At 44.4% G+C, this 23494-nt stretch overlaps 1 protein-coding gene across 9 annotated transcripts in view; it reads right to left on the bottom strand.

Moving 5' to 3' along the window:
• ASPSCR1 (ASPSCR1 tether for SLC2A4, UBX domain containing) overlaps positions 1 to 23494 on the bottom strand; it is a 46026-nt gene that overhangs the window by 15234 nt on the left and 7298 nt on the right. For 4 of the 9 annotated variants that reach the window (XR_004842696.1, XM_035899864.1, XM_035899857.1 and 1 more), the window contains 8 exons: positions 18120 to 18177; positions 17222 to 17295; positions 16002 to 16440; positions 10024 to 10163; positions 7463 to 7544; positions 6519 to 6585; positions 5518 to 5580; positions 5158 to 5210 (listed from right to left, as the gene is read on the bottom strand). Coding sequence is in view for 6 of the 9 variants with exons in the window: in XM_035899864.1 (XP_035755757.1) it covers positions 5158 to 5210; positions 5518 to 5580; positions 6519 to 6585; positions 7463 to 7544; positions 10024 to 10163; positions 16002 to 16440; positions 17222 to 17295; positions 18120 to 18177 (976 nt within the window). In the remaining 3 variants the exon portion in view is untranslated. The other 5 variants (XM_035899874.1, XR_004842698.1, XM_035899868.1 and 2 more) reach the window with 5 other exon arrangements.

The following is a 23494-nucleotide window of genomic DNA, read 5'->3' as shown; positions in this document are numbered from 1 at the left end:
ATTGCTCCAAAACCTAAAACTCTAAACAGACAGTGGAACCCAACCCCATCCAGGCACACATTTCGTTCTGCTCCCTCTCTTCACCCTGTTTTATCCTTCCCAGGCGCCTCAGCCCCTTGCAGCCTCCTCCCACCTCACCCTGAACATACATGAACCTCTTTGCTCCTCAAACAAACCAGTTCCCCTGCTGCTTCTTGCTAAGCCAGCGACACCTCTTCCCTTACTGCTCACCTCATCAGAGTAGCATTGCTAGCCTCAGGCATCTGGGTCAAACCATGCACTCATTTCCAATGCTCTAGGGCCCTGCAGTCAAGGCTGAAGTCTCCCTGAATATAATTTGATTTTAAAAATACTTTTTTTTTTTTTTTTTAAGAAAAAAAACCTGATTACAAAAATGCCCTGGCCTGCTCCTTTCACCACCAATTCATTTTTGCAAGTCAGCTGTGATGGACTGGATGGGCTCTCCTAATTCTGGAGATAAACCTTTGAAAACAATAGCATTTTGAAATGTCACACTGAATATGCAAGGTGCTGCACACACATTTCCACTTACACTTTGCATCTTTTTTTCACAGATGTGAAATGCTACACAGGATGTCACAAAGCAAAGGAAAATGCTTTTTCCAGAACTCAAAGACTCATACAGGCTGAATCTTTTTTTTTTTTCCCCTCCTTAAAATTGGGAGGATTAGTGCAATCATAAAGCTGAAACAAACCCCTTGAACACCTAACAGGCAGTAAAGTTACAAAGGCTCAGTTATTCCAGGATATTCAAGGAAACAAGTCACATATACCCGTTTAAATCCTCTGCTTTACACAGAATTTTGTGTACTGTTTCATGTGTATCAGTCCATCACCATTCAATCGATAGCGCAGTTGAGTCAGGAACTGCTACTGGGTCAGTAAGGTGCCAAGGCAGGCTGGTCAGTCCACCTCCAGCAGTACACACGGACAGAACAACTGCGTGCAGACCAAAAGCCCAGCCAGCATCCCGTCTCTAACAGGGAACAAACCCCAGATGCTCTTTGCTCACCTGTGATACTCTCCCCTAACACTATTAGCTAGCAATGACCTTCAGTTCAGAAGCTTCCTGAGATGGTTTCTATATATTAAGAGTATTAAGAGAGTCTCGGTAGGTATCCTTCTCGAACTTGCCCAAACTTCTCTTGAACCAGTATGCAGTTTTAGTATACAGCACCCTCTGACACAGAATTGCACACTTCAGTTTTCGGTCGCATGAACCACTACCTTCTTCCTCCTACTCTAGCCCCTGCATGCCTCACCTGATGCCACTCACTCTTGTACTAGAGAGAGTAAGAAATCAACCCTCCCAGCTTCTCCGTGAAACGTTATTTCTTCCCCAGTCGCACCTTTTGCAGACTGAAAAATCCCAGCCTACTTAGTCCTTCTTGAAGCAGAAGCCATTACAGACCTCTGACCATCCTCACTCCCCTTCTCTGCACATTTTTAAGGTGAGAGACCAGATCTGCACTGTTCAAGATGTGAGTAAACCCTGGCGTCATAGAGTGACACAGTGATGTTCTTCATTCTGTTACGTATTTCGTCGTGAATTCTTCGTGTTTTGGGAAGGAGGCCGTTTCAGTTTTGATTACTGTTCAGTAAGGAGCTGACGATTTCATCCCGAGGACTTTGTTCCAGAGCAGCAGCAACCAACCCAAGAGCTCACCAAGATGCATACGAAGTTCAGATTTTTTTCCCTGCACGCGCATCAGTACAGTTACCCACACTGAGCCAGCGGGTTAAGAAGAAAATGCCAAGTCATGCAACTTAAGTAATGTGGTAACAACTTCTTCGTAATGTCATGTTACAATGCCTAAAAATAGCTTAAGCATAAGATTTTACTTCTTTCCACGTTTTGCAAATAATTGTAATGATTTTGTATACTTAGATTATGCTTAAAAACATTCCATTTTTCTTTAATTATGCCCAAATTCTCAACACAACCACTTTCTAATTATAGTTTAATTAGACTACACTGTGATTACATGTTGCATGAAAAAAAATTCTTAAATCAGCTTTGGATTTGCCAGCCTTTATCTTAATTGGATGTTATTATTCATTTGTGTTGACACAGAGGAAGTGAAAAATGAGAAAAATCATCCCTTAAAACAGTCAATTTGCAGAATTTTCATGTATTGAGCACTGTACCTTGAACAGTCACAGCTCCGTACTAGCATCGAGGCTTTGCACCTTTGCTGTGCCACACAGCAAGCACTTTGGTCTCAGGAAAGCCACTACAAATTGAAGATGCTTGACACTAAAGCTGACCAGGTTCTTCATCGAGTTGTGATTTCTAAAGGAGGCTAAAGACTGGGCTGCAAGGCACCTCAAAGCCTTTACAGAGCACTAATTTAAAACATTTTTACATGTTTCAAAGAGCTGCTGCGAGGAATTAATTCCACAGTAAATGTCACCACTAGGAAACTGGGAAATCGCCACACATATAACAAGCCCGAGTAATGGTGTCAGGTACGGAACAAAGGCTTTAACACAGCAAATTAAACAAAATTCCTGTCATAAAGTTTCTGATTCAAAGAGAAGGAGACGTAATTATTTCTGTGGCGTTTAACTGAACAAGTCATGGTTCAGAAGACATCCCGAGAGACATCAGACGTATGCTGAGGAAGAGAAAATAGAAGAATGGTATTGCAGGGGCGGGAGGGGCGGTGAGCGAGGGGTAAATACAGGTAAGCAGAAGATTTTGCACTTTCCTGAGAAGACAGACCAAAGCTGACAACAGACCAGAGGCAGCATCAGAGGCTGGATGAACAGGAGGCCAGCAAAGGCTGGCAAGGAGGGCGCTGCACTCAGGTCTGCTGAAAAGCCAGAGAAACCTCCTTCATTTCGCAGAATGAGTACGTTCTGTAAGGGATTTAAAAGCTAACTAAAAAGGAGGAAGAGAATGCTCACGGGAGTTTCCAAGGTGGTAGGGACAGGCTTGTGAACAGACAGGGAAGGAAGCAGCGCCAGAAAGGTAAGTACCTTGAATTCGAAGGAGCAACAAAACATCCAATAGAAAATGAACTGAGAATAGAAAAAAGGTTCATTAGAGAGATAGATTTTGAGTTTTCAGCATCTAGGATGTACTTAGCAAAACAAAAAAAGCCCATCTTAAGGAAAAAATAAATAGTGCCAAACTTGAGGTCCATGAGGAAAATGCGGCACACGGGGTGGGGGAGAATATTACTTCCTATGGAGGGACTGAAAAGAAAAGAAAGCAGTGTATTTTGTAGGGAGACAAGTCTGGCTGAGACAGGAAATCTGGGAACACATCCCAGCCAAATCTTAGACAGAAAAACACTCATTTTATGCTGGAGACCATGTTGGTGAGAGCTGGAGAGAGACCATGCTTTGGAATGATGAAAAAAGCTTTCCAAAAAGTATGTTAGAAACTGCGTGTAAAGGAACTCTAGGTGAGGGATGTGCTCAGACCTGACAGCTTAGGACCAAAAAAAAGAAAGGGGAGCCACGTCACAGCAGTCTGTACCAGGCACAGCTCTACAGCTGCTTCCCTTGCCTCAGAACTGCTAACAAGTGCAGAACATTTTTTATTACCTGCTGTTCCTCTGAACGTTTTCCAAATATATCATTAGCAATGCAACCATAGCCGGTTTCCCCTTCATGGGATTTCTCAGAAATCCAAAGACAAGATTTGTCCTTTGCAATTCTCATCATGGTCACCATGTGTGCCTTCAGACAGTGTTTTGGGTGGCAGATGTGGGTGAGATGGCCCAAGTCAGAGAAAGCTGAGAGAACTGCCTTCATGCCCAAACGGCAAAATCTCCTGGCTCAAAGACACAAAGCACTTTCCCCTGGTGTTTGCGTTATTAATCAAAATACACAAAATGGCATCATTGCTCTCCCCACCCACGATGACATTACATCTTACCAACACAGACACCATCCCATTCCTGTCGGTGGGAGAAGCACAGCCATGCACACTGCACAGTTGAACAGAGGCCATGGTCAAGCAGCAAGTAGGAAGGCTGGTAGGAACAGAGCAGTCCTCAGACTGTGAAGCTGGGTGGAGGCCAAGAGCTACTGCACAGCAATTCCTGAACCACAGAGCCAAACAGGGCTGTGATCCCCTAGAGGCTCAGGACTCCCTAGGAAGCTAAACCTGTCACAGGCATGGTGACAACACAAGGAACTCCAACCAACAAAACCACTCCCAAATCTTCAAATCTCAGCAAAGAATTCTTAACAACGTATTAGGAAGGGGAGAGACTTCCCACTGTGAACAGAGAGATCCACACTTTACTTCCCTGAACATCCGATAGTCTAAATGCAGCTGCACGTGTCTCTCTTCCACATGGCCTGGTCAGGAAGTTGTGGAATTTGGAAAGCTCCATTATAAACAACTTCAGAGGCATGCTAATCCCTACCTAATTCACCACGCTGCCTGAAAGGTCCCTTTCTCTAGCCCTCTCCCTGAATGACAGCACATTTGAAACATGGTGAGTTTGGGGCAAAGTCACCGGCAAAATCACTCCATCAGTCTCCTAATAAGTGTGTGATGTACACAGCCCGGAGTCTCCGGCCAGAGACTTCAAGACCACCTTATCTGACATTTGCAAAAAGCCTCCAGGAATCTGGAAGTGAAAAACTGAAGTGCAGCCTTTGTGAAAAGTAATGCACAGGGAGTGCATATTCCTCAATGTACAAGCTGGCTTAAAATACATTCTCACATAGCGGTTATCAAAAAGGTCAGATTTTTGTCTACTATGGCCTCCAGCTCCTGCTGTAGAAATTGAAAACAGTTACCTACCCAAATCCAGTGTCACATCTCCTACTATACTAGTTCAACCACAGACACAGCAAACTCCCATTAGCTCAGCTCTTGCAATGATGTCTCAAGGTTAAATTCTGCTCAGAATCCACAAGGCTCCGAGCGTATGTACGAAACAACACGACCCCCGCAACCCTGCCACAATATGCCAGTGCGTATTGTTGCACAAGGTGGACCTCTTCTGGTGAAGAGCTTGTGCTCCAAAACACCTGGTTTCATCAGCCAAGCAGAAGTCTACAGCGATCACAACGTTATACAGCTGCTTTTAAAAGAAACTAAAGCAGACGGTGGGGCGAAGGGGAGCAGCAAGCCAGAGGGAACTGCAGAGCACACATGTGAGTCCTTACCTCAAAGAGTGTCAAACTTTCATCGTCCAAGATGATTCTGGGAGGTGCAATAACTGAAGTTAAAAAACAAGTTACAAAACAGGACCACCCAGCAACCAGAACAATAAATACAGCAGGTATGGGAGGGATTACTGCTCTGTAAAGCAGCGACATATTCACACTGCCCACATCAGCTTCTTATTAGGCAGAAGCGTAATGTGGCTGAGGGAGCTGGTTACACCGCCTTTGCACTCGGAGGCTGTATTTAGGGAAGGAATTCCTCCCCAGGTCGTACTCCACAGCATCACAAGATCCCACGTGCACCACAGCTAGGAGTAGGCTTTGTAAAGGAAGGCCAAATACCACCACCAGCACACTCACACAGGTAAAATGGCAAGTCCGCATCTGCAAGGTGGCTTCTTACAAAGTCTCTCAAAACGCCAACTGTGAAAAAAGGAGAGAAAGGTTTGCTGAATTACATTTGTTTCTTCAGATGCTGGGCGAAAAGGCTAACCTGTACCAGCAGAGCTGCCCTCTACAATTTCTGTAATTGCCTTTTCCTCACAAGAACAGTGTTACTATTACAAATACCTTGGAGAAAAGAAAAAAAACACACAAAAAAAAACCCAAAAAACAAAAACCACTTAAGACATGCTGGTCCCTTAGCAAAATCTAAGGATGCCAGTGAAGTTCTTCCTGGGAAATCTAATAGCAGCTGCAAGGTCTGCAGAGACCAGCCAGGTGAGACCCCAGTAACTAGTTATTAGTTCTTGTTCCACACGGAAGCGTCAAAAAATTGTGTGGGTAACCCATCGCTGCCAGCTGAGAATGAGAGGATCTCAGTTAATAACAGTGAGAGCTACGTGGTGTATGGTCTGACCGCCTTTTGTGAACTGACAGAGGCAGAAAGGTTCGTCCCCTGTAATTCTTATTACAGCTTCTTTTTCTTCTTCCTCTTTTTTTCGGTTTTGTTTTGGATTCGGGGGGTGGTATTGTTTTTTCCCCAAAACTTCTGAGGCTTTAACATAAAGAAGTGTCCAAACTCACCTCAATAACGTACCATTTGGACACAAGCAATAGGATATCAAGTAGGACACTTTCCTGAGCACAAATATTTTGCCATCAAGTAGCCTGAGAGTCTCCGTCAAGTGGTCCTGGAAACACATTGCCCATAACTAAGTTAATTAGCCCAGACCCTTTTCTCATCCAGCTCAGGGGCCCTATAAAGACAGTGTAGCTAACTACTGCTGCTTTTTCAGAGCAGTATTCCTTCCCTGGACAGCAGAAAGATCTGTCCAGAGTCAGTCTCTTCATCATCCAACTAATCAATAATGCGAGAGGTTAGCTGCAGCTACGCAGGCTGAAGCCGACATCGCTCTTACCGGTTTCACTAGGACGGAAGAACCCCTGCAGAACATGACGGTCTGGAAAGTGGACTCTCAACACCACCTAAGTCAGAGGCAAAGCACGTTAGGTCAATTGTTTACAGCTGTTCTGTCCTTGGCGTAGAGTTTGTGAGCAAGGTTGTTTGGGGTTTTTTTTAAATAGTGAGATTTGAGGTATTTACTCGACACAGGTACAACAGCGTACTGGCTAACAATCACTGTGCAGCTCCTCAGAGAACATGCACTGTCTGGCTTTCAAAGGCCGTAAGAGAGCTGATCTACAGAAACAGCATGATGTACAATGCATCAGCACCTACTCAGAGTAGGAGCTCCCTGTGTTAAGTGATGCACAAACAAAATGGAAAGTCACCCACCAAGAGGTACAGACAGCATATCGGTATCTGGAAGGAAGACAAAGGAAGAGGGAACCCCCCTGCCATATGTCTGAAGTAACTCATACCATTCTATTTCCAGCGCTGATCAGGAAGTACTTAACTTGGAAACTTAATCTTTCATTTTTTTGCATCACCAAAGACAAAAACTGCATTAGGATGCTATTTACAGAGTAAAGTATCTCCAATCTGTAACATCTTAGCATTTAACTTGTAATGAGATACTATAAAAACATAAGAGTCTACAACAAGAGGCAGACAGGAAGGCTCAGCCATACAGACTGACGTGTGCACCACGTAAGGGTTTTGAAAGATCTGGAACAAAACAAAAGGAGCTATATCGCCCGCCACTCAAGCGTGTCATTACAGGCCAGCTGATCTTACATGGTACAGCTGTTATGCAAGTCCCACAAACCATTAACAGGGACAGGAATTTGAAAAGTCTTCCTACAGGTGGTTCAAGATCCTGTGGATCACAATTGATGCCCAAAGTTACTCAACCCCCAAGCCTGGAAGAGCCAGAGGGACTGGAAAAAGAACAAAGGCTACCTTTGGGTAACGCTCTAGTTTTTCCTTCAGCTGAGCCTCCCTCAAAGATTTTGTCATCAGTGGAGCTTCTTCCAGGCGTTTCCTAGATACATGGAAAGAAGACAAGCTGTCACTTTTGTCATTTTAAGATGTATTTTTACTTTCTTAAGAAAGAGAAAGGTCCAAGCAGGGCTGATGAGAATTGTGCAACTGTTCCATGTATCCCTCATGGCGTTTATCCCCACCTCCTGTGGTTCCTACTCCAAAATCTCATATATGGAACTACTAAGCATCAGCAACAATACTACATAAAATTACGTTTCTTGTACAGGTTTAAAAATAAGTTCACTAGAGCAGATGCCAGAAAAGATACTAAGAATAGCAGGGGAATGTTTGCTTAGACTACCCAAGAAGAGATGGACTTGTTAATCCAATAGAACAGGGACTAAAGTTGGACATGATTAGTCCAGGGAGGGAGAAGAGCTACTGAAGCTGAAAAACAATGCTGGCACAAGAAATTAATGGGTATTAATTAGCAACAGGGAAACAAAACAAAAATGAGAAGTTTCAGGTCATTCAAGAACTGGCATTGTAGACTGGGGTTTTAAAAGGAGTAGTGGCTGCAAAAAAAACCTACCTGTATTTAAGACGAAACAATAAATTCAAGGAAATTACTATATATTGTCCTGTAGGTAAAGAAATGAGCTTAGATCCAACAGGTCCCATGTTCAGCTTTAGTCCCTTTTCCTTGTTTGCACTTAATTCTGAATAACCGATTTATTAGGCTGGATTTGGGTGAAACAATTGATCATATAATTCTACACAACTATGTGCAAGTTAATCTCTCACACCTATACAGTTTGAAGGACCTCTTTTTATTTCTAAGAATCATCAGGGTGTCTGGGGAGCAGCTGCTGGACACCACAATTGCAGGCTTACTTCACCACCCGTACCCCAAACTGTCAGCTGGTGCACCACGCTCCAAGATGCTCTGACAGGGCCAGCTGCAATCTGAAAAGCAAACGTGAAACTAACCTGCTCCGTTCCTTTTGTGTGCACCAAGTGCTGGTTCATACCAATTCCCAGCTCTTCATGAAGCCAGAATTAAATTCTAATTTAAAATATTGCATTGTATGCAGCTAGTTTTTGTTAAGATTCACTAGATGAGATCAGAAGCCAACTGGTATCAGTTTCATGTGTAACTTGCCTTTATTTTTATCCCTAGCTGTGAGGGGAAAAGGGATTACAAGCATCAGCAAATTTGGAAATTAGGTCTTTTTTTGAGGGGGTTGTATTCCAGTAACCCCCAACCAAACGATCCTACATTTATACCACTAAATACTCCAGACCCACAAGTGTCAGAGCAATTTTCAGGCCAATCTGTGTACTCATGTGGATTTCAGCGGCCTGTGGGGAAAAAAAAATCAGCTCTAAGTAAAAAGTTCAACTCGGACTTGGTTACAGCATAAAGTAGGCTGTCCCACAGTCTCAGAGCATGCCTGTAATGTTTAAAGGGATGTTACGATCCGCTTGAAACTAAATACATTCGTGAAATTAATTTCTTTCAGGAACACATAGACAACAAAACACTGTTGTGATAGGGCGCCTAGTTTATCTTCATCTGAGTTTTTAGTCCAGAGCTGGAATAAAAGTACTGTAAAATCATGAATATTTGACAGCAAGCTACTTGAACAGCGAGATGCATAGTTAGTCCAGCTTCCTATCCTCCCTCCCCCTCCAAATATTCTCATGTTGTGATTTGTGACTAAGTTTGATTTTGTTTTATTTCCATTTGGGTAATGTCTCAAAGTCTTTTCTGATGAGGTCTAATAAAAGGTTAATTATGTTACTTAAAACACAAGCTGTTTCTTACTGGGTGAAAATGCTACTAGCTACTACTGAAGCCAGTGGGAGTTAGTCATATGAAGCCGGATCATTGTGTTCATATATTTGCCCACGACAAGTTACAAATTCCATCCATTTGATTCCCAATCGTTAACATGAAGTCAGATCAAAACAGAGAGCAGGAGCTCACCGCTGCTTTGGGCCTCTATCAAATGAGAGCACATCTAATTGCAAAGGTAGTGGCTTCTCTTTCAGAAGGGAGAAGGAAAGAAAGAAGAGGAGGCAGGGTGTTAAGTGGCTTTGAGTAACTCCCTGAAATGCAGCATACGGGAAGGAGTCTTTCTCTTAGTCCTGTCTCAGTGAGGGCCCATCCCTGATTAGCTTGAGGTTCTCAGATAAACTTATCACCGCATACGCATCACAGACACTTACATATGCACCACAGACACTTCATGATGAGATTTTCAACGTCCACGTGAAACCATTATCCCATGTACAAATGCTCAACCGATTTACACAATAACATAGGTTCTGTTACAGAAACATGACATAGCCCTTGATCTCAAATGACATAAAGGGTAGAGACTTCCAGTGCCGATTACTAATTCATCAATTCCACACCCAGTGACTTATCTACAGCCGTTTACCCAGAGATCACAGCCAGCTATAGATGCATAGGGTCACTGCTCAACAGAGGGATATGGAGCAATCTTGTCGCCAGCAGAATAGAAACTTGCCTCTCACTCTGCAGCTGTGCCAAACGTTTCCGTACATCATCCACTGTGACTTCAAAAAACTCATCAGGAAACTCTTCTGGGCCAGCAGGAAGTGGTTGTAGTAGGTCTAGGTGACACACAAGCGGCTCTCGTTCTATGAGCTACAGAATAACAATGAGCTTTGATTAGTCTTAAATGCATTGCTTTGCCTATGCTATAGGGTTCCTGAAAAAAGTAAAAGGACAGTATCTGCAAACAAATACAATCACTAGTGTGGAATTAACGTCACTAAGATCAGACTGACGATACAGAGGTTGTTGCTGTTGCCATTTTTTGTAGTTGATAGAGCTTGGGAGCTGGATATCACGATGGCAAACCTCTCAGCATGATTGTGTCCTGGCCCATAACTGCGGTTGCAGTTATTAAAAAAAAAAAAAAAAAAAAAAAAAAGAAAAAAGAAAACCAGAAAACACCACCAAAACTCACAAGCCCCAAAAAACCCAAACCAAATCCCCAACACCCCCCAACTTATTAGGCAACATTCACTGTCTTTGAAGGGAGCATGACGTTACGTATCCCTCCCAGTTTAGAAGAGGTTAGATACTGGCTCCTACCCCTGACATCGAAAGCAGCCGCTGTGTCAGCATGTGAATACAAACCACTGCCAGAGTCAAATACACAAGAGGCAGTTACACCTATTGGCTCCTGAACAATTCAAACTTTTTAAATCACAGAAGTGTTTGAACACACGAAGCTGGAAAGCAAACAGAAGAGTGCACTGCAGGCTACAGAAGATGCACGGGGGAGGCAGCCCGCGACTAGAGCCCCACGAGAACAAGAACTTTGAGCGTTAATACAGAATTTCTTTACAGTCAGCTAACACAGCTCTAGGCTCTATGAACAAACCTGCTGCCTGTTTCTTCTCCCCTTATTCCCTCATATACTCTGTCCAATCCTAATCAATGCCCAAACGTCCTCCTCCATCTGTTCCATCCATTCTCCCTTCCCCCGGGCACAGGGCCCTCGGGAACAGAAGGAGCCTCCCTCAATTGTCAAAAGCGACAACACAAATTACAAGGCAATGTTCACTCTGCTTGTGGGCACTAAAGGGTAATTTGAGAAATTAAAAGAGCGAGGTTGTGTGGGTGGGACCCTCGGCTACTTTTAGAAAGTTGAGCGGGGTCAGCTCTAACGAGCGGGTGAAGGAGCCTGATTGCAGCTTTCCCGGGGCTCAGGGGGAGGAATGCCCAGCACTGCAGGAGTGATCCCGAGTGTGCGGAGCCACCCTCTGGGAAAGGGCCCATGGAACAATGGTCCTAACTGCTGCCAGTAGCTGGTCTGGTATGGTCAGATCGATGTCAGAGGCCAGAGGGGAATTAATCAGGCCTCCCCAATAATCAGGTGTACTTCAGTCTCCACAAATACGCTTAAGTTTCATTTCATTCTAAACACACACATACCGAAAATAGAATTCTCCATCCAAAAAAACCAAAACCCAGAAGACCGAGCAGGTGTATCCTGTGGCATGCTGTGAAGGGTGCTGGGATACAATGGGGAGAATTGCAATGTCTGCATTAGCAAATTCTAAACCTACCATTTAGTATTAGCTCTAGCAAGCACTTTAGCTAATCCTAACAGTAGCAGGATTCCACATGGAAAGCATCAGTCACTGCTCCAACCATGGCAGTAGCTAAAGACCTCAGCCAAGACATCAGAAATCAGAGATGGCAGAAGGCAGACATACATCCCAGTCCTGCGTTCACCCCTCTTCCTCGCTGTGTGCTCCCTGCTCCAAACCGCTCTATGTCAGAATTGCCATTCAAGTGTCACTTTCCAGACATCTTCCTTCAAACAAATGGGTGTCTGTGGCCAAGAAGGCACTGCAAAGGGGCAGTCAGGAACTTCCCCTCTCAGGCCATTCCCCAGCCTAGCAGAACTACCTGTGTGCTGTGATACAAAACCCACCGCTTCCCAGACATAAATGCCCTGTTCTTGATCTTGCGTCCAGCCAAGACATCCCTGTTTAACTCTCTGCAGGATACCTGGACTGGCCCCGCACAGACCACAGCTACCTTTTAGCTCCGAAGTCTGTAATTTTATCTGCTTCCCCAGCCAACACTGAATGCTGGACATCTTAACTTCCAAACCAAGACACATTACTTAGCTACTACTTAACGTGAAGAAACACTTTTTTGTACAGAAGAAGGAGCAGATCTGTGCATGTCTAATGACTGCGAAGACACACAATTAGAGTAAGAATTCCTTGATGTTGTATTTTCAGCTAACCACCAAAAACAGAGTGAGACTTCTGGAGAGGGCTGTAATGAGTGAGGGTTTGTGGCACATAATGCAGGTGGTTTGACTCAGACTTTCTGCAGCTCAATCCCAGAACTGCACAACAGGGTCTCATCAGAGAAGGGCAGCGCAAGGTGCCCGAGCATTGCTTAGCAGCCAAAAGACACCACCACTTTGCCACTGAGGATGCAGAGACTGCCACATCACAGTAGTATCGTAGTATCTCTTCTGCCATGTATTTAACACCCTGCGGCATCAACCATACATCTTACCTCCTTGCAGACATAAGAAACACCCGTCAAAGAGAGAGAGGTGTCCGTTCCTGTTCCCTCCCGAGGGCCAGCCTTCATCCTGCTCCCCTTTTCTCATCCACTACCATTTGCTCACTTCAGTATTCCAGTGAGGGACCTCTCAACCCGAGTACTCTCAATACCGCCTTATTTTAACATCTCACCAACAACCCTAACATGCAGACAGAATCCGAAAACTACCTTCCCGCAGCAATTTACAAAAAGGAGGCAAACAGGTACACCAACTCGCTTCCCAGCCCACTCACACCTAGTGTTTTCTGCGGCCGTGACAGAAGGTAGCCATCTCCTGTCACAACCAATGGCCACCATGCAGCAGTTTCTGCTGTCCGTGACATAACTCTGGGGGGAGAGCAAGCTGTGTGTTTTGCTGTCGTATTCCCGTCAGCGACGCTTTCCCGGAGCCAGAGGTGCTGCGCTACCATTTGTCACCTTCATTCTTCAAAGTCTCCCCTTCTGCTACCAAGGTCGAGAAGTTGGGCACCTTCCACCAGCAGGCTGAAGCCATCCGGTCACAGCAGCGCTACCAGGCAGCCCACGCCACCGTAGCCGATGCGGCAGAGCCAGGCGCCAGGGAGGACTCAGCTCACTCGCCGGTCGCCACCCCGGCCCAGGCAAGCAGGTAAACTGAGGCTTAGGCTTAAGCAGCGGCTGTTGAGCTTTCCAGAGCAGCAGGATCTCCCTGGGGACCCACCTCCTCCCCACCACCTCAGGAAGCTCTAATCTCATGGGGAATCTGGTGTAAAGTTACCTCCTAATAATTAATGTTCTGACATCAAAGTCAGCACGCAGCTGTCTGTAAATCATCTTTAGCCCAAGAAACGAAGGGACGCCGGCACAGATTTTATCCAGCTTCTCTCTTCAGCTTCAAAAACCACACACAGGCAAAGCATTAATGGGAAGATTCTTTTACAAAAATGGACCTTTGATGTTTAAAAATAATTTGTTTTGTTTTGGTTTTTTTCCTCAGGACTGAAAAGGGACAAAAAGCAGATGCCATGCGGCTGGCCCTGCTCTGCTGTTGCAGCTGAGAGCAAGGAGAGCGGAGGATGGCAGGAATGGAGGAGGGAACAAACTGTAATCAATCAGCAGCAAAAGCACCAGAGATCAAAGGGCTTGAAAGCAGCAGTCAAAATCACATGCTGTTTAACACAAGGGCAGAACCCCCCCAACAGAATCTGCAGCTGCTTCCAGAGCTGCGCTCCAGCGGGAAGGGAGGCTGGCTCCAGCAGTGCCTCGGAGTGGTTTGAACTGGACTGCAATTCTGAGGAAGACGCCGGATCACGAGAGTCCTTAGGCCACTGCTGTTCAGCTCTGTGTCCAACTACACAACTTCACACCAAGCTGTAGCCAGCAGAATGGTAAAGTGAGCTCTGCCTCTCCAGCCAGCATATGGGGAAGCGAAGACAACAGGACCGGTGCAGAATACCACCGCAAACCCTTGCACTTCTTCCTTCCTTCTTTTTCAGACACAACTGAAGCTCCTTCTCTCCAACCCCTCCTAGGTGAGAGTGCGATTGAAGCCAGCAACACATTAGACTGGACAAATCACCCAGCCTACTGTTTAGTTTTCCATGCTCAGGGTCTGTTCCAAAGGTTAAATAACACTGATTAGATGGACCCAAACATGTCTCTAATATACCGAAACATTCACCACTGGGTTGGCAAGGCCTCTTTCTGCTACATTTGCAATTGCTCCAGAGTCCTTCCAGAGCCTGGCTTCTGTTCCTAAACAATTCAGAAACTCGTCAAGAATCGACTGCAACCACAAAGAAGCGAAGCAAGGTAGAGCCTCTGTATCAACGTGAGAGTATACACATAGCCCTGCTAATTCCTCGTGGCTCAAGCTCCCTTTGAACCCCCTCAGGCACCCTTTCTTTCTACTTAGGGCTTTCCATTGTTTAACCCCGTGGCTGGATCAGAACCAGAGATAAACACAAAACTCCAAGAGTGGGAAACAAGGGGATCTCTGCGTGCTAAAGCCAGCCCTAGTGAAGATGTGAAACTCCCAATGCACAATAATGCGGAGTAAGTTATGAATTTAATGCCTCCTGTACTTCATTTTACACTACTTGCCAGACGCATCCAACCTCGCTGAAGGCATTCAATTCCACACGGCTCCCCTACAGAAAGCGTACTGAACATCATCCAGAGGCCTTCCTGTGATGGCATCACAGCACTCTCGAGCCATCAGTTCTGGTATCTCTACGCCGGCTAAGGCATTTTTAACTTTAATCAATACAGTTTTACTTCAGAGACACCAACAATGATGACAGCTGTGCAGTTTGCCATTCTGGGAAAAGGGCTACAGAGAGGTAGACATTATTTAAGCAGCAGGATATTTTAGAGCAAGACAGAAGACACTTTTATATGCAAGCAGAAATAGAGAAGGAAAAGGATGGAAGGTTCCTGCTTCATCTGCAATACTAAGAAAATTAAGACTCACAGAAGGGATGGGACTAGATTGAAAGGAAGAGCTCCAGACCTGTTTTATTCAAATATTGAACTCTTGGCAAGTAAAATGCAAGTGTAGCTGCAAAATTCCTTTCCAAGATCTATACCCCTTACATTTTACCACATGTGTCACCAATAGAGTTAAGCTGTGAGAGTGACCACAAGCAGAAGGAACTGTGAGGAAGCAAATATTAACAACTGCCAATACAGGATACTGCTTTTACAATAGCTTGGCTGTGGAGCTCCATGTTCCGCAGAAAGGCTCAGATGAGCAACCTGAGCACACCTCACAACCTGAGTTAGAAACACTGACCATCTTCTCAGGTCTTGGAAGTCACGGGATCAAGTTGCAAGAAACCTATTAAGACCACTTCTGATCCTAGGACAATCCTACAACAAGCTAGAAAAGTTATGACTTCCCATATGTAAAACTCTACCAAGCTTATACCTTCTGCGTGATCCGGGAGGTAAGTCAGTCACAGCAAGCACCTTTAGGGCATTACAAAACATAAGTCGGACCAAACTCTGCTCATCTTTAGCAAAGCTACACAGCAGACAGCGATTTTTAAAAGGACAAGAAGTACCCAGGGCCCAGGTGACAAAGTGGGCATTTGTTAATGAAATCTGCATGGAGTTTGAGGCACAGAGATTGAGGCTCTTCTGGACTGTGCTTTTAATGCGGCTGTGTTGCCTCCATTAGAACCATTCATCAGGGATACAGCAAATTCTTAAATTCCCATCCTTCCTATTTCCTATAGTAAACTGTCCAAAATGCAATACTTCCTTATCAAACTCTTGGCAGAACTGTATGTCAGCAAGGCACCTAAACCTACATTATGGGGAAAAAGTCTTAAATATGGAAACATCTTTTTCCTTGTAGAAGCTCAGCCTCGAGCAAGGCAGGATAAAAAAAGCCCTCGTTGCAAACAAATTTTCCCTTACCTGTTCTTGCTCCTTTTGCAGTTCTTGGCTGTTCTTAGACTTCTTTGGCTTAGAAGGGCCTCCAGGGCTGGCAAAAGTTGTTGGCAGCTTTGAAGATGGCATATCTAACCCAAGAGATGGTACAGCTACAGAAGAGTCCCCCAAACGTTGCCCATCTCCAAAAAAAGGGACAAACGGGGTAGACTCAGGCTCTGAGGAAGGCCACAGCTCCTCCAAACTGGCATGAGATTCTCTAATCGAGTCTTGCTTGTCTGTGCAGCTGTTTAAAGACATGGCCACATCCCCATGGTCCAAGTCCTTTGGGAATGCATTTGCTTGAGGTAGCGGCACATCCACTGTTCCTTCAATAGAGCCTGGCCTCACTGTCAGCTCATTACACGGCACCGTGGCACCCACAGCTTCCTCCCGACCTGATGAACTGCATTTCTTCATGACAACTCTTAAAGAAGACAGCAAAAGGAATAAAACCAGAATCATTTATACTGCCCTCCCCATTCTCAATGTGACCATGACACAAAGACGACAGCTGGACTCAAATACACCCCTAATTTAATGATCTGCTTCTTCCAGACACTCACAGAGAACAAGTTCCAGTTGCTCTGAAGTTAGGGGTGGGGTGTTTGTGCGAAAAAACAGAACAGGAACTACCCGCTCCACAGGAAGAAAATTGTCTTCCAGGAAAAAACAGCAGTCAGTTGTAAAGCACAGCTTCTAATCACTCCTGCCTTCTGTATATACTGCAAAGAACTGGCCAGGAGATCACAGAGACTGCCACTGTCCCCCACCTCACCCTCCCAAACAGTCAGCAGGAGGCACTGCAGGGATTGGGAGTTTAACGCCTGAAATCCAAAGCAGGGAAGAATGAAGTGGTAGATGTTTGGCCTCTGAGACTTTTAACTTTGAATTGTCTGTTTCACTCAGAGAAAAAAAAAAGAATGAAAAAAAAAAAGAAAAGAAAAAAAAAAAAAGAAGCAAACAAGCCCCTTTAATCTGCACATGACTGGTCAGTGCCAGCATCTGCAGCTGTGGGAAGCACATCTGGGCAGCAGTTTCAGATAAACAGGCAAATGCAATAATTACCAAGTGGCGCAACGTTTGTCTTTTTGAACTTTTTTTGGTGCTTTTTTTTTTTTTTTTTTTTTTTTGGTATTTGAAACAAAACAAATTCACCACCAGAGTGGAAAGGAATAATAAAGAATCCAAACTTTGCTCCTCCCAACCTGATGATGGCACTGCCTCCAGTCAGGCCAAGTGACTTCAGCGTTGTCTTCTCTAGGGCATCTTTTCCTGATATCTGCAACAAAACCAGAGGAAAGTGATTATGGCAACTGCCTGCCTGGGAGAGCATTTAAAGTGCCTTCTCTAGAAAGAAGCCCATACCAAAACAAACAACACACAGCACCAGGAACAGCTCAAAACACACTCATTCTGCCGTTGGAAATGAGACCTGAATCCATCCGCATTCACCTGTACTGCTTTACCAAACTCACTGCTTATTAAACGGTGTCAAGGGAAGATGACCTACATATATTTCTGTCCCATGCATACATCCAAATCAGATCCGACCTCAGCAAAGCATTATTTTTATGTCAGGAGTCAAATCACAGGCAACATCCCAGAGCTGAAAGACAGTTGGTTTCATTACATACACCTCCCATCTGCTTGTAATGACCTGCTCCGGAATAAAGAAGTTCTGTCCACAGAGGTCAGTGGGAAGTGAAGGGGACAGCTAGGGAGAGCAAATTCCGTAATACACACATACAAAATATTAAACAAAACATTAATAGCAAAAGATCAAAACACAGAGAAAAGCAAATATTTATTAAAATGAAACCACTGTTTTGACTCGAGCTTTAAAAGAAGTTGGAAAGAAAAACACAAACAGGTCATTGAGCTCATTTTATGGGCTCAGAGGTCTAAATGGCCCAGGGTTACGTTCCAAGAGAGCTTTTTTTTCCATATAGACACGTCATGCTTTGAAAAGACCAACATTTTTCTACTTCCCCTCTCAAGAAAGTTCAAAAGAAACACTTTCCAGGTTGGAAAGCAGAACTGAGTTTTTCTTGGGTTTTAGGGACAGAAGGACAAGAGACAGTTAAGATGACTTTGCTGACTTACCTCATCTCGCATGTAAATACAGACTGGGGAGAATTCACCATGCTGCTCCATAAGCTCCCTGCAATAAAGAGCAAAACATTGCAGCATCTGTACAAGTCTACCCCCTCCAGACCCAATGTCGAGCAATAGTAAGAAGCGAATTTAGCCAGCAACACTCTCCTCTATTTTCCTCCAGCAACAACCATTACACAGTTCAAGCGTCAGTATTAGACATTAGGTAAAGAATTTGCTCCAATGCATTCATTGCTCCTAAAACACAGCCCTGAAAGTTTAAAAACAAAGGAGAAATAGTGAAAGTTAATTCTGAAATTATTCGATCTTACTAGATAAATCTGAGCACATCATTCTCCACGTGCCTCAGTACCCGATCTGCAACATGACTTAATAACACTTGCTCTTTTTAATCCTGTATCTAAATTGAATAGTTTATTACCGTTTAGACTGTACTTTCCTAGGGGACAGGTCAGTTTCTTTCCATGTATGCACAGCAACAGACAGAATTAAGTACTGCTCTAAAGCAAATAACCTGAGGACAAAGAGTTTGCCTGCCTTAGTATCAGACAGACTAAAACATGAAATTAAGGAGAAGAATACTTTGCTTCTCCTGCCCAGCACACCAATGGCAAAAGGTGACCCCAGGAGAACACTGTCCATGCTAGACAGTGGCGGGTCAGAAAGAGAAAGCCCGGGATTCTCACAAGATTTTTTTTTTTTTTTTTTTTTTTTTTTTTTTTTTTAAAGTTTTAGATTCAAAAGTTTCAGCCTCACTTAACAGGGGAAACTACAAAACAAGAGGTGAGAAAAGCTGGCCCATCAACACAATGAGAACTGATGAGATTTATCCTTCTCCGTAACACTCCAGGAGCTCGTTAGCACATTCTGTCTCAGTTGTGCCAGGACAGCCCTTGGTAAGGAGCTGGTATACACCATCTGCACTGCAACAGCTGCCTTATTGCCAAAAGCAAACCAGCTGAAATCCTTCCTCATGGTAAACTTCCCTTGATCTTAGTGCTCTCTGGAGTCCAGTCGCTGGAGGGGGGGGGGAAATGGCTTTCCCCTCTGCCTCACCCCACCAGGAAACAATCGCCCATCATCTTGGGTGACTCGAAGAGAAACCACCTCTCTGCAAATCAGCTAATGAAATCCACCCGGCAGCCCAGCAAAGCGACACATCCTCACTGATCTCCTGAGGCCTCCGACAAAAGAGGCTGCAGCTAGTCCCTGAAGTCCACTTGTCATTTCATGCCCTGTTACGTCGATATTGACTCGTGAGGAGCTCTGCAAGTGACTGACTTACAGGGTGATGGGGACACTTGCACTTAACTGCCTCTTCAGTCACCAGGTTCTGGTTTCCGCAGTGAATTCCACAGGAAAAACCAAAACCTGTGGGACCCTACCTGAAAAAAAAATCCAGTATTTTTCACTGGAAATGAGAAGTTTTGGAAAGATATTTCTACTGCAGCCATTTCTCTGCCTTGTTTGTAATTCTGCAGTAGCAGTCATAGCCACACATTCTCCTAAATGTATTTGCAAAACATTCATCGACTTGGTGTCCAAGTGTCACAAAACGTAAGCAGGAACTCAGACTGCTTACATCTAGTGCATCGCCTACACGTGCCACTTGTACCTTCAGGGTATTCTCTATCTTGTGCTTTAATTTGTGAGCATCATACCTGGAGGATGGAACAGGGAATGACTGTAAGAAAAGGATGTCAGTGATCAAGGCTGGGTTCATTCTCGCTTTTCCTGGAAAGGAGTTTAATGAACAGAGTTCCACTACTTAAAACATTCTGCCTTCAGCATTGTGCAATTTAAATGTATGTATTTTGGGATGCAACATTACCATACATAAAGGTGTCTCCAGGGTTTATGTGGGAAAAGGATCCTTTAAGTCACAGTCAAAGTCCATTCAGTCAATCAAGCATCTAATTCTGAGGTGACTATGTACATTACATAATGTGCTGTGGCTGTGCTGTGGCCACTCTGACTACTGCTGTTAGAAAGGCTTCTACTTCGTAACTGGTAAGCCCACAAGCAGGCATGCAAGAAGCCCAACCATTATGGAAAGACCACCTTAAGGCAGGGATAACATTTTCTGCTCAGGTAACAAAAGAAAATAACCCTTAGCACTTTAGCAATCTGCTTGCACAGCAAAAGACAAGAGTCTGCGTACCCAAATGCATCTTACCACTTTCAATGCAGACCTTCCAATAACCTTGAGCATCATCACAATGTTCAAAGTTACTTAAGAATAGCTTTGCCAATATTATCTTATGTAGTCTTTCTATTATGTCCAAAATACATCACAGGTGAGCAGCTTAGAAGACTACGTATACAATCAATGTCTTACGTAATATTTTAACATGAAATCTATTTAGCCCAGCACAAAGTGACAAAACAAACTGAACGGGGAAGGAATCAATCAGTCTACAGAGTAGAAAATTAAGGTAAATAGCCATTAAGTTCTGGGAAAATTAATCAAGGACATTTACATTTATACTCAAAACTCAGCTTCAGTGAAATGTAAGTGAAATCGGTGGAACCAGAAGTCACTCAGGATCGAGAGCGCCACCTGGAAAATTGTGATACTCAGTCCTTGAGTAATCCTCAAGAGCACATCAAAGAGTTCCAGCTGGAGGATGTGGGAGAGCAAACCTGTTAAGCACAGACCAAAATTGAGACTTCTGTTTGGTTTAATTGTAGCAGTCCATATCCCGCCTTGATCTAAAGGTTAGAACTTAAAGCATGAGACAGCATGGTGATATGGGACAAGGTGAGTCACAATGAAACCGAGGAGCTCCACTGGCTAGAATTAGCAAATCCAAACAGAGTAACCTGTAAAACCAGTCCTGAGGGTCGGGTCTGATTTAACTAAGTCAGGGGCTAAGAACTACGTCCAGACCAGCTGCAACAGATCACAGGGGGTTTATAGTCCTGAGGTACCATTCTTTCAGAACACTTCTCCCAGCCACTGCACAAATCCCATTGTGCAGACAGCAACAGACACAACCAGAGCATCCAAACTACAATGTAGTAGCTTCAGGTTATGAAACACAGTCCCCTTTCTAACTCAAGGTGAACCAAAACAACACTAGAACCGGCCTGCCACCATTTGCAGTTCTGCAATTAGTTTCTCTACCAAGGACAGAAAGCCTTATCAACGCTCTGCAGGAATCAAGAGATTAAGTTCCTAATTTAGAATGAGCACAACCTTGTGATTCAAGACCCACGTTCCGACCCCCCAAGCTCCTTTCGCAGCAGTAACTGAGTAAGTCCCAGAGGCCAACGCTTGATGAAGAAAGGCAGAAAAAAAATCTTGTCTCTTGATTGGAAGATTGGAACAAAACAGCACCTAAGAGACTACCTTTAGCACACTGTCGCAGGCCATGTGCGCTCCAACCTTTCCAGACATTCCAGGAGAGCTAGTCATCCCTGCATTATTTTCAGTGCATTCTGCTTCCAATCCAGATTAGCTGTATCCCTGTACCAGAATCCTCAATACAAGTGCACAGAAGATAAAGGACTGCTGAGACGTGGAGGAAACAGTACAGAATCACAGAAAAGGCAGCCAAAACAGCCCAGAGGAATAAAAGGTTGAACCTGAAGTTGCCCATCAGGAAAGGCGGATGATCACCATTTAGGAGGAGAGAAGCTGAGGCACAACAGAGCACGTCCTCACCACACAGACCCATAAGAGAGCAAACCAATTCGACCTACACAACCTAGTTTCATTCACCTTTCCAAAACTGCTTTCCACATCAGTCCAAGCAACTCTTTGGACTAAAGAGCCTCCTAAAAATGTACGGAAAATATCTGAACTTAATGAGTGATACCACAAAAGTAGCAGAGTCATAGTCATTGTCAAAACTGTCTTCAAGGGTCCAGACTGCATCACTTCTATGTCAAACAGTCTACAAAGCTGCTGAAGCTGCCAGGCAGGCAAGAGTAGGAGACGGAAAAGCAACAGTTCTCCCAGGCCTAATGCTAAAAGGGGACATAACACTTGTGCCCTCAACCAGTCTCTGCAGAACAGACTCCAAGGAGAGATCCCCCAGAGACTTATATTTGTATAACTCTGGGAAGCCAGCAGGCTCCTCCTCCAGCTGCTGCTAATCCATTACATGCATTCACTGAGGCAAGCACACACATCAAACACACTGTCATTTCTTTGATGTGCTGTTCTTCAGAAGGGGAACGGCAAGCAGATTAGATTCCTTCATGTAGTGATCTGACAGGGCCTGTAAACATCTTGTGCAAGGACTGCCGCACGCTGAGAGGAGGAGCAGCCTTACAATAGCTTCCAGACCTTCTTCAGACCCAATTAGCCAAGATGGACGCTGGAAACCCGGGGGAAATTCCAGTGGATTTAGAATACTTCCCCTCACGCACTTAGAGCAGCTGAGCATTCCAGGAAAACATCTCCAATTGGAAAGTCAAAGGAAGGATTCAGCAAAAGTCAACAACTAGCTGACTAGTTAGTCGAGGAAGTCAATAGACACTGCGAAGCAGCACAGCCCATGGAATCGACACGGATGGATACAGATCCAGCTTGGTTTGTGATTGTCACACACAGCGTCTTTGCTGCTTGTTGAACTTAATCAGAAGTTTGCAAAGTCCATCCAAACATCTGAGCTCAGCTTCCAGAGGGCACAAAAGAGCAGCTGTGTCTTATGAACTGAAGCTAATAATGCTTAGCACACTGTAGCAGTTAGAATCTTAAAGAGAGCAGCATGTACATTAACTATTAGCATTACAATAACCTGTAACGAATAAAACCACTCCAAAGGAGCAAGAATATACAAAAAGCTCACATTTTAAACCAAAGAAATAACCAACTAATGTGCAAGAAAGCCACACAAAGGCTATTTGTCACTGTCTGTAATTACCACCCCTGCCAGTCTACCAGCTCCCAAACTGCAAACAGGCACTCCTCTCCTCCCAGAGAGCACAAATTATGTAGTAAGGTACAAGGGCCTTGAAACACGCAGGAAAATTATACCTGGCTTTTCTCGCCTACCTCTTTCCTCGATCAAAAGAAAAAGAATTTTTTTCTCTCCAGCATTTGCATGAAGACTTAAGAGTAAATGCCACAGTCTAGACCTAGTCCCTGACCACTAAAGGCGAAAAGAGAATAAGTAAGACTCATTTATATCACTTTAGAGTCACTAGACTACCTCAAGCATTTCCTCAAACTATGGTTTGATGATACAAAACGTTGAGTAGAAAAACTGTCATACGCCATTCCTACCCATCTGCTGCTTCCTCCTTTTGGATCCTTGTTTCCAGACACGCTACACTTCTTGTCATAACTGCCTGTGGGAGACAACCCTTAACTGGGGTAGGAAACTTACCTGCCTGAAAGATAATGTAGGGAA

Source organism: Egretta garzetta, unplaced genomic scaffold (assembly GCF_000687185.1).
Source record: "Egretta garzetta isolate BGI_Z169 unplaced genomic scaffold, ASM68718v1 scaffold381, whole genome shotgun sequence".
Taxonomy (NCBI): domain Eukaryota; kingdom Metazoa; phylum Chordata; class Aves; order Pelecaniformes; family Ardeidae; genus Egretta; species Egretta garzetta.
This window is presented reverse-complemented; position numbering and strand designations above follow the sequence as displayed.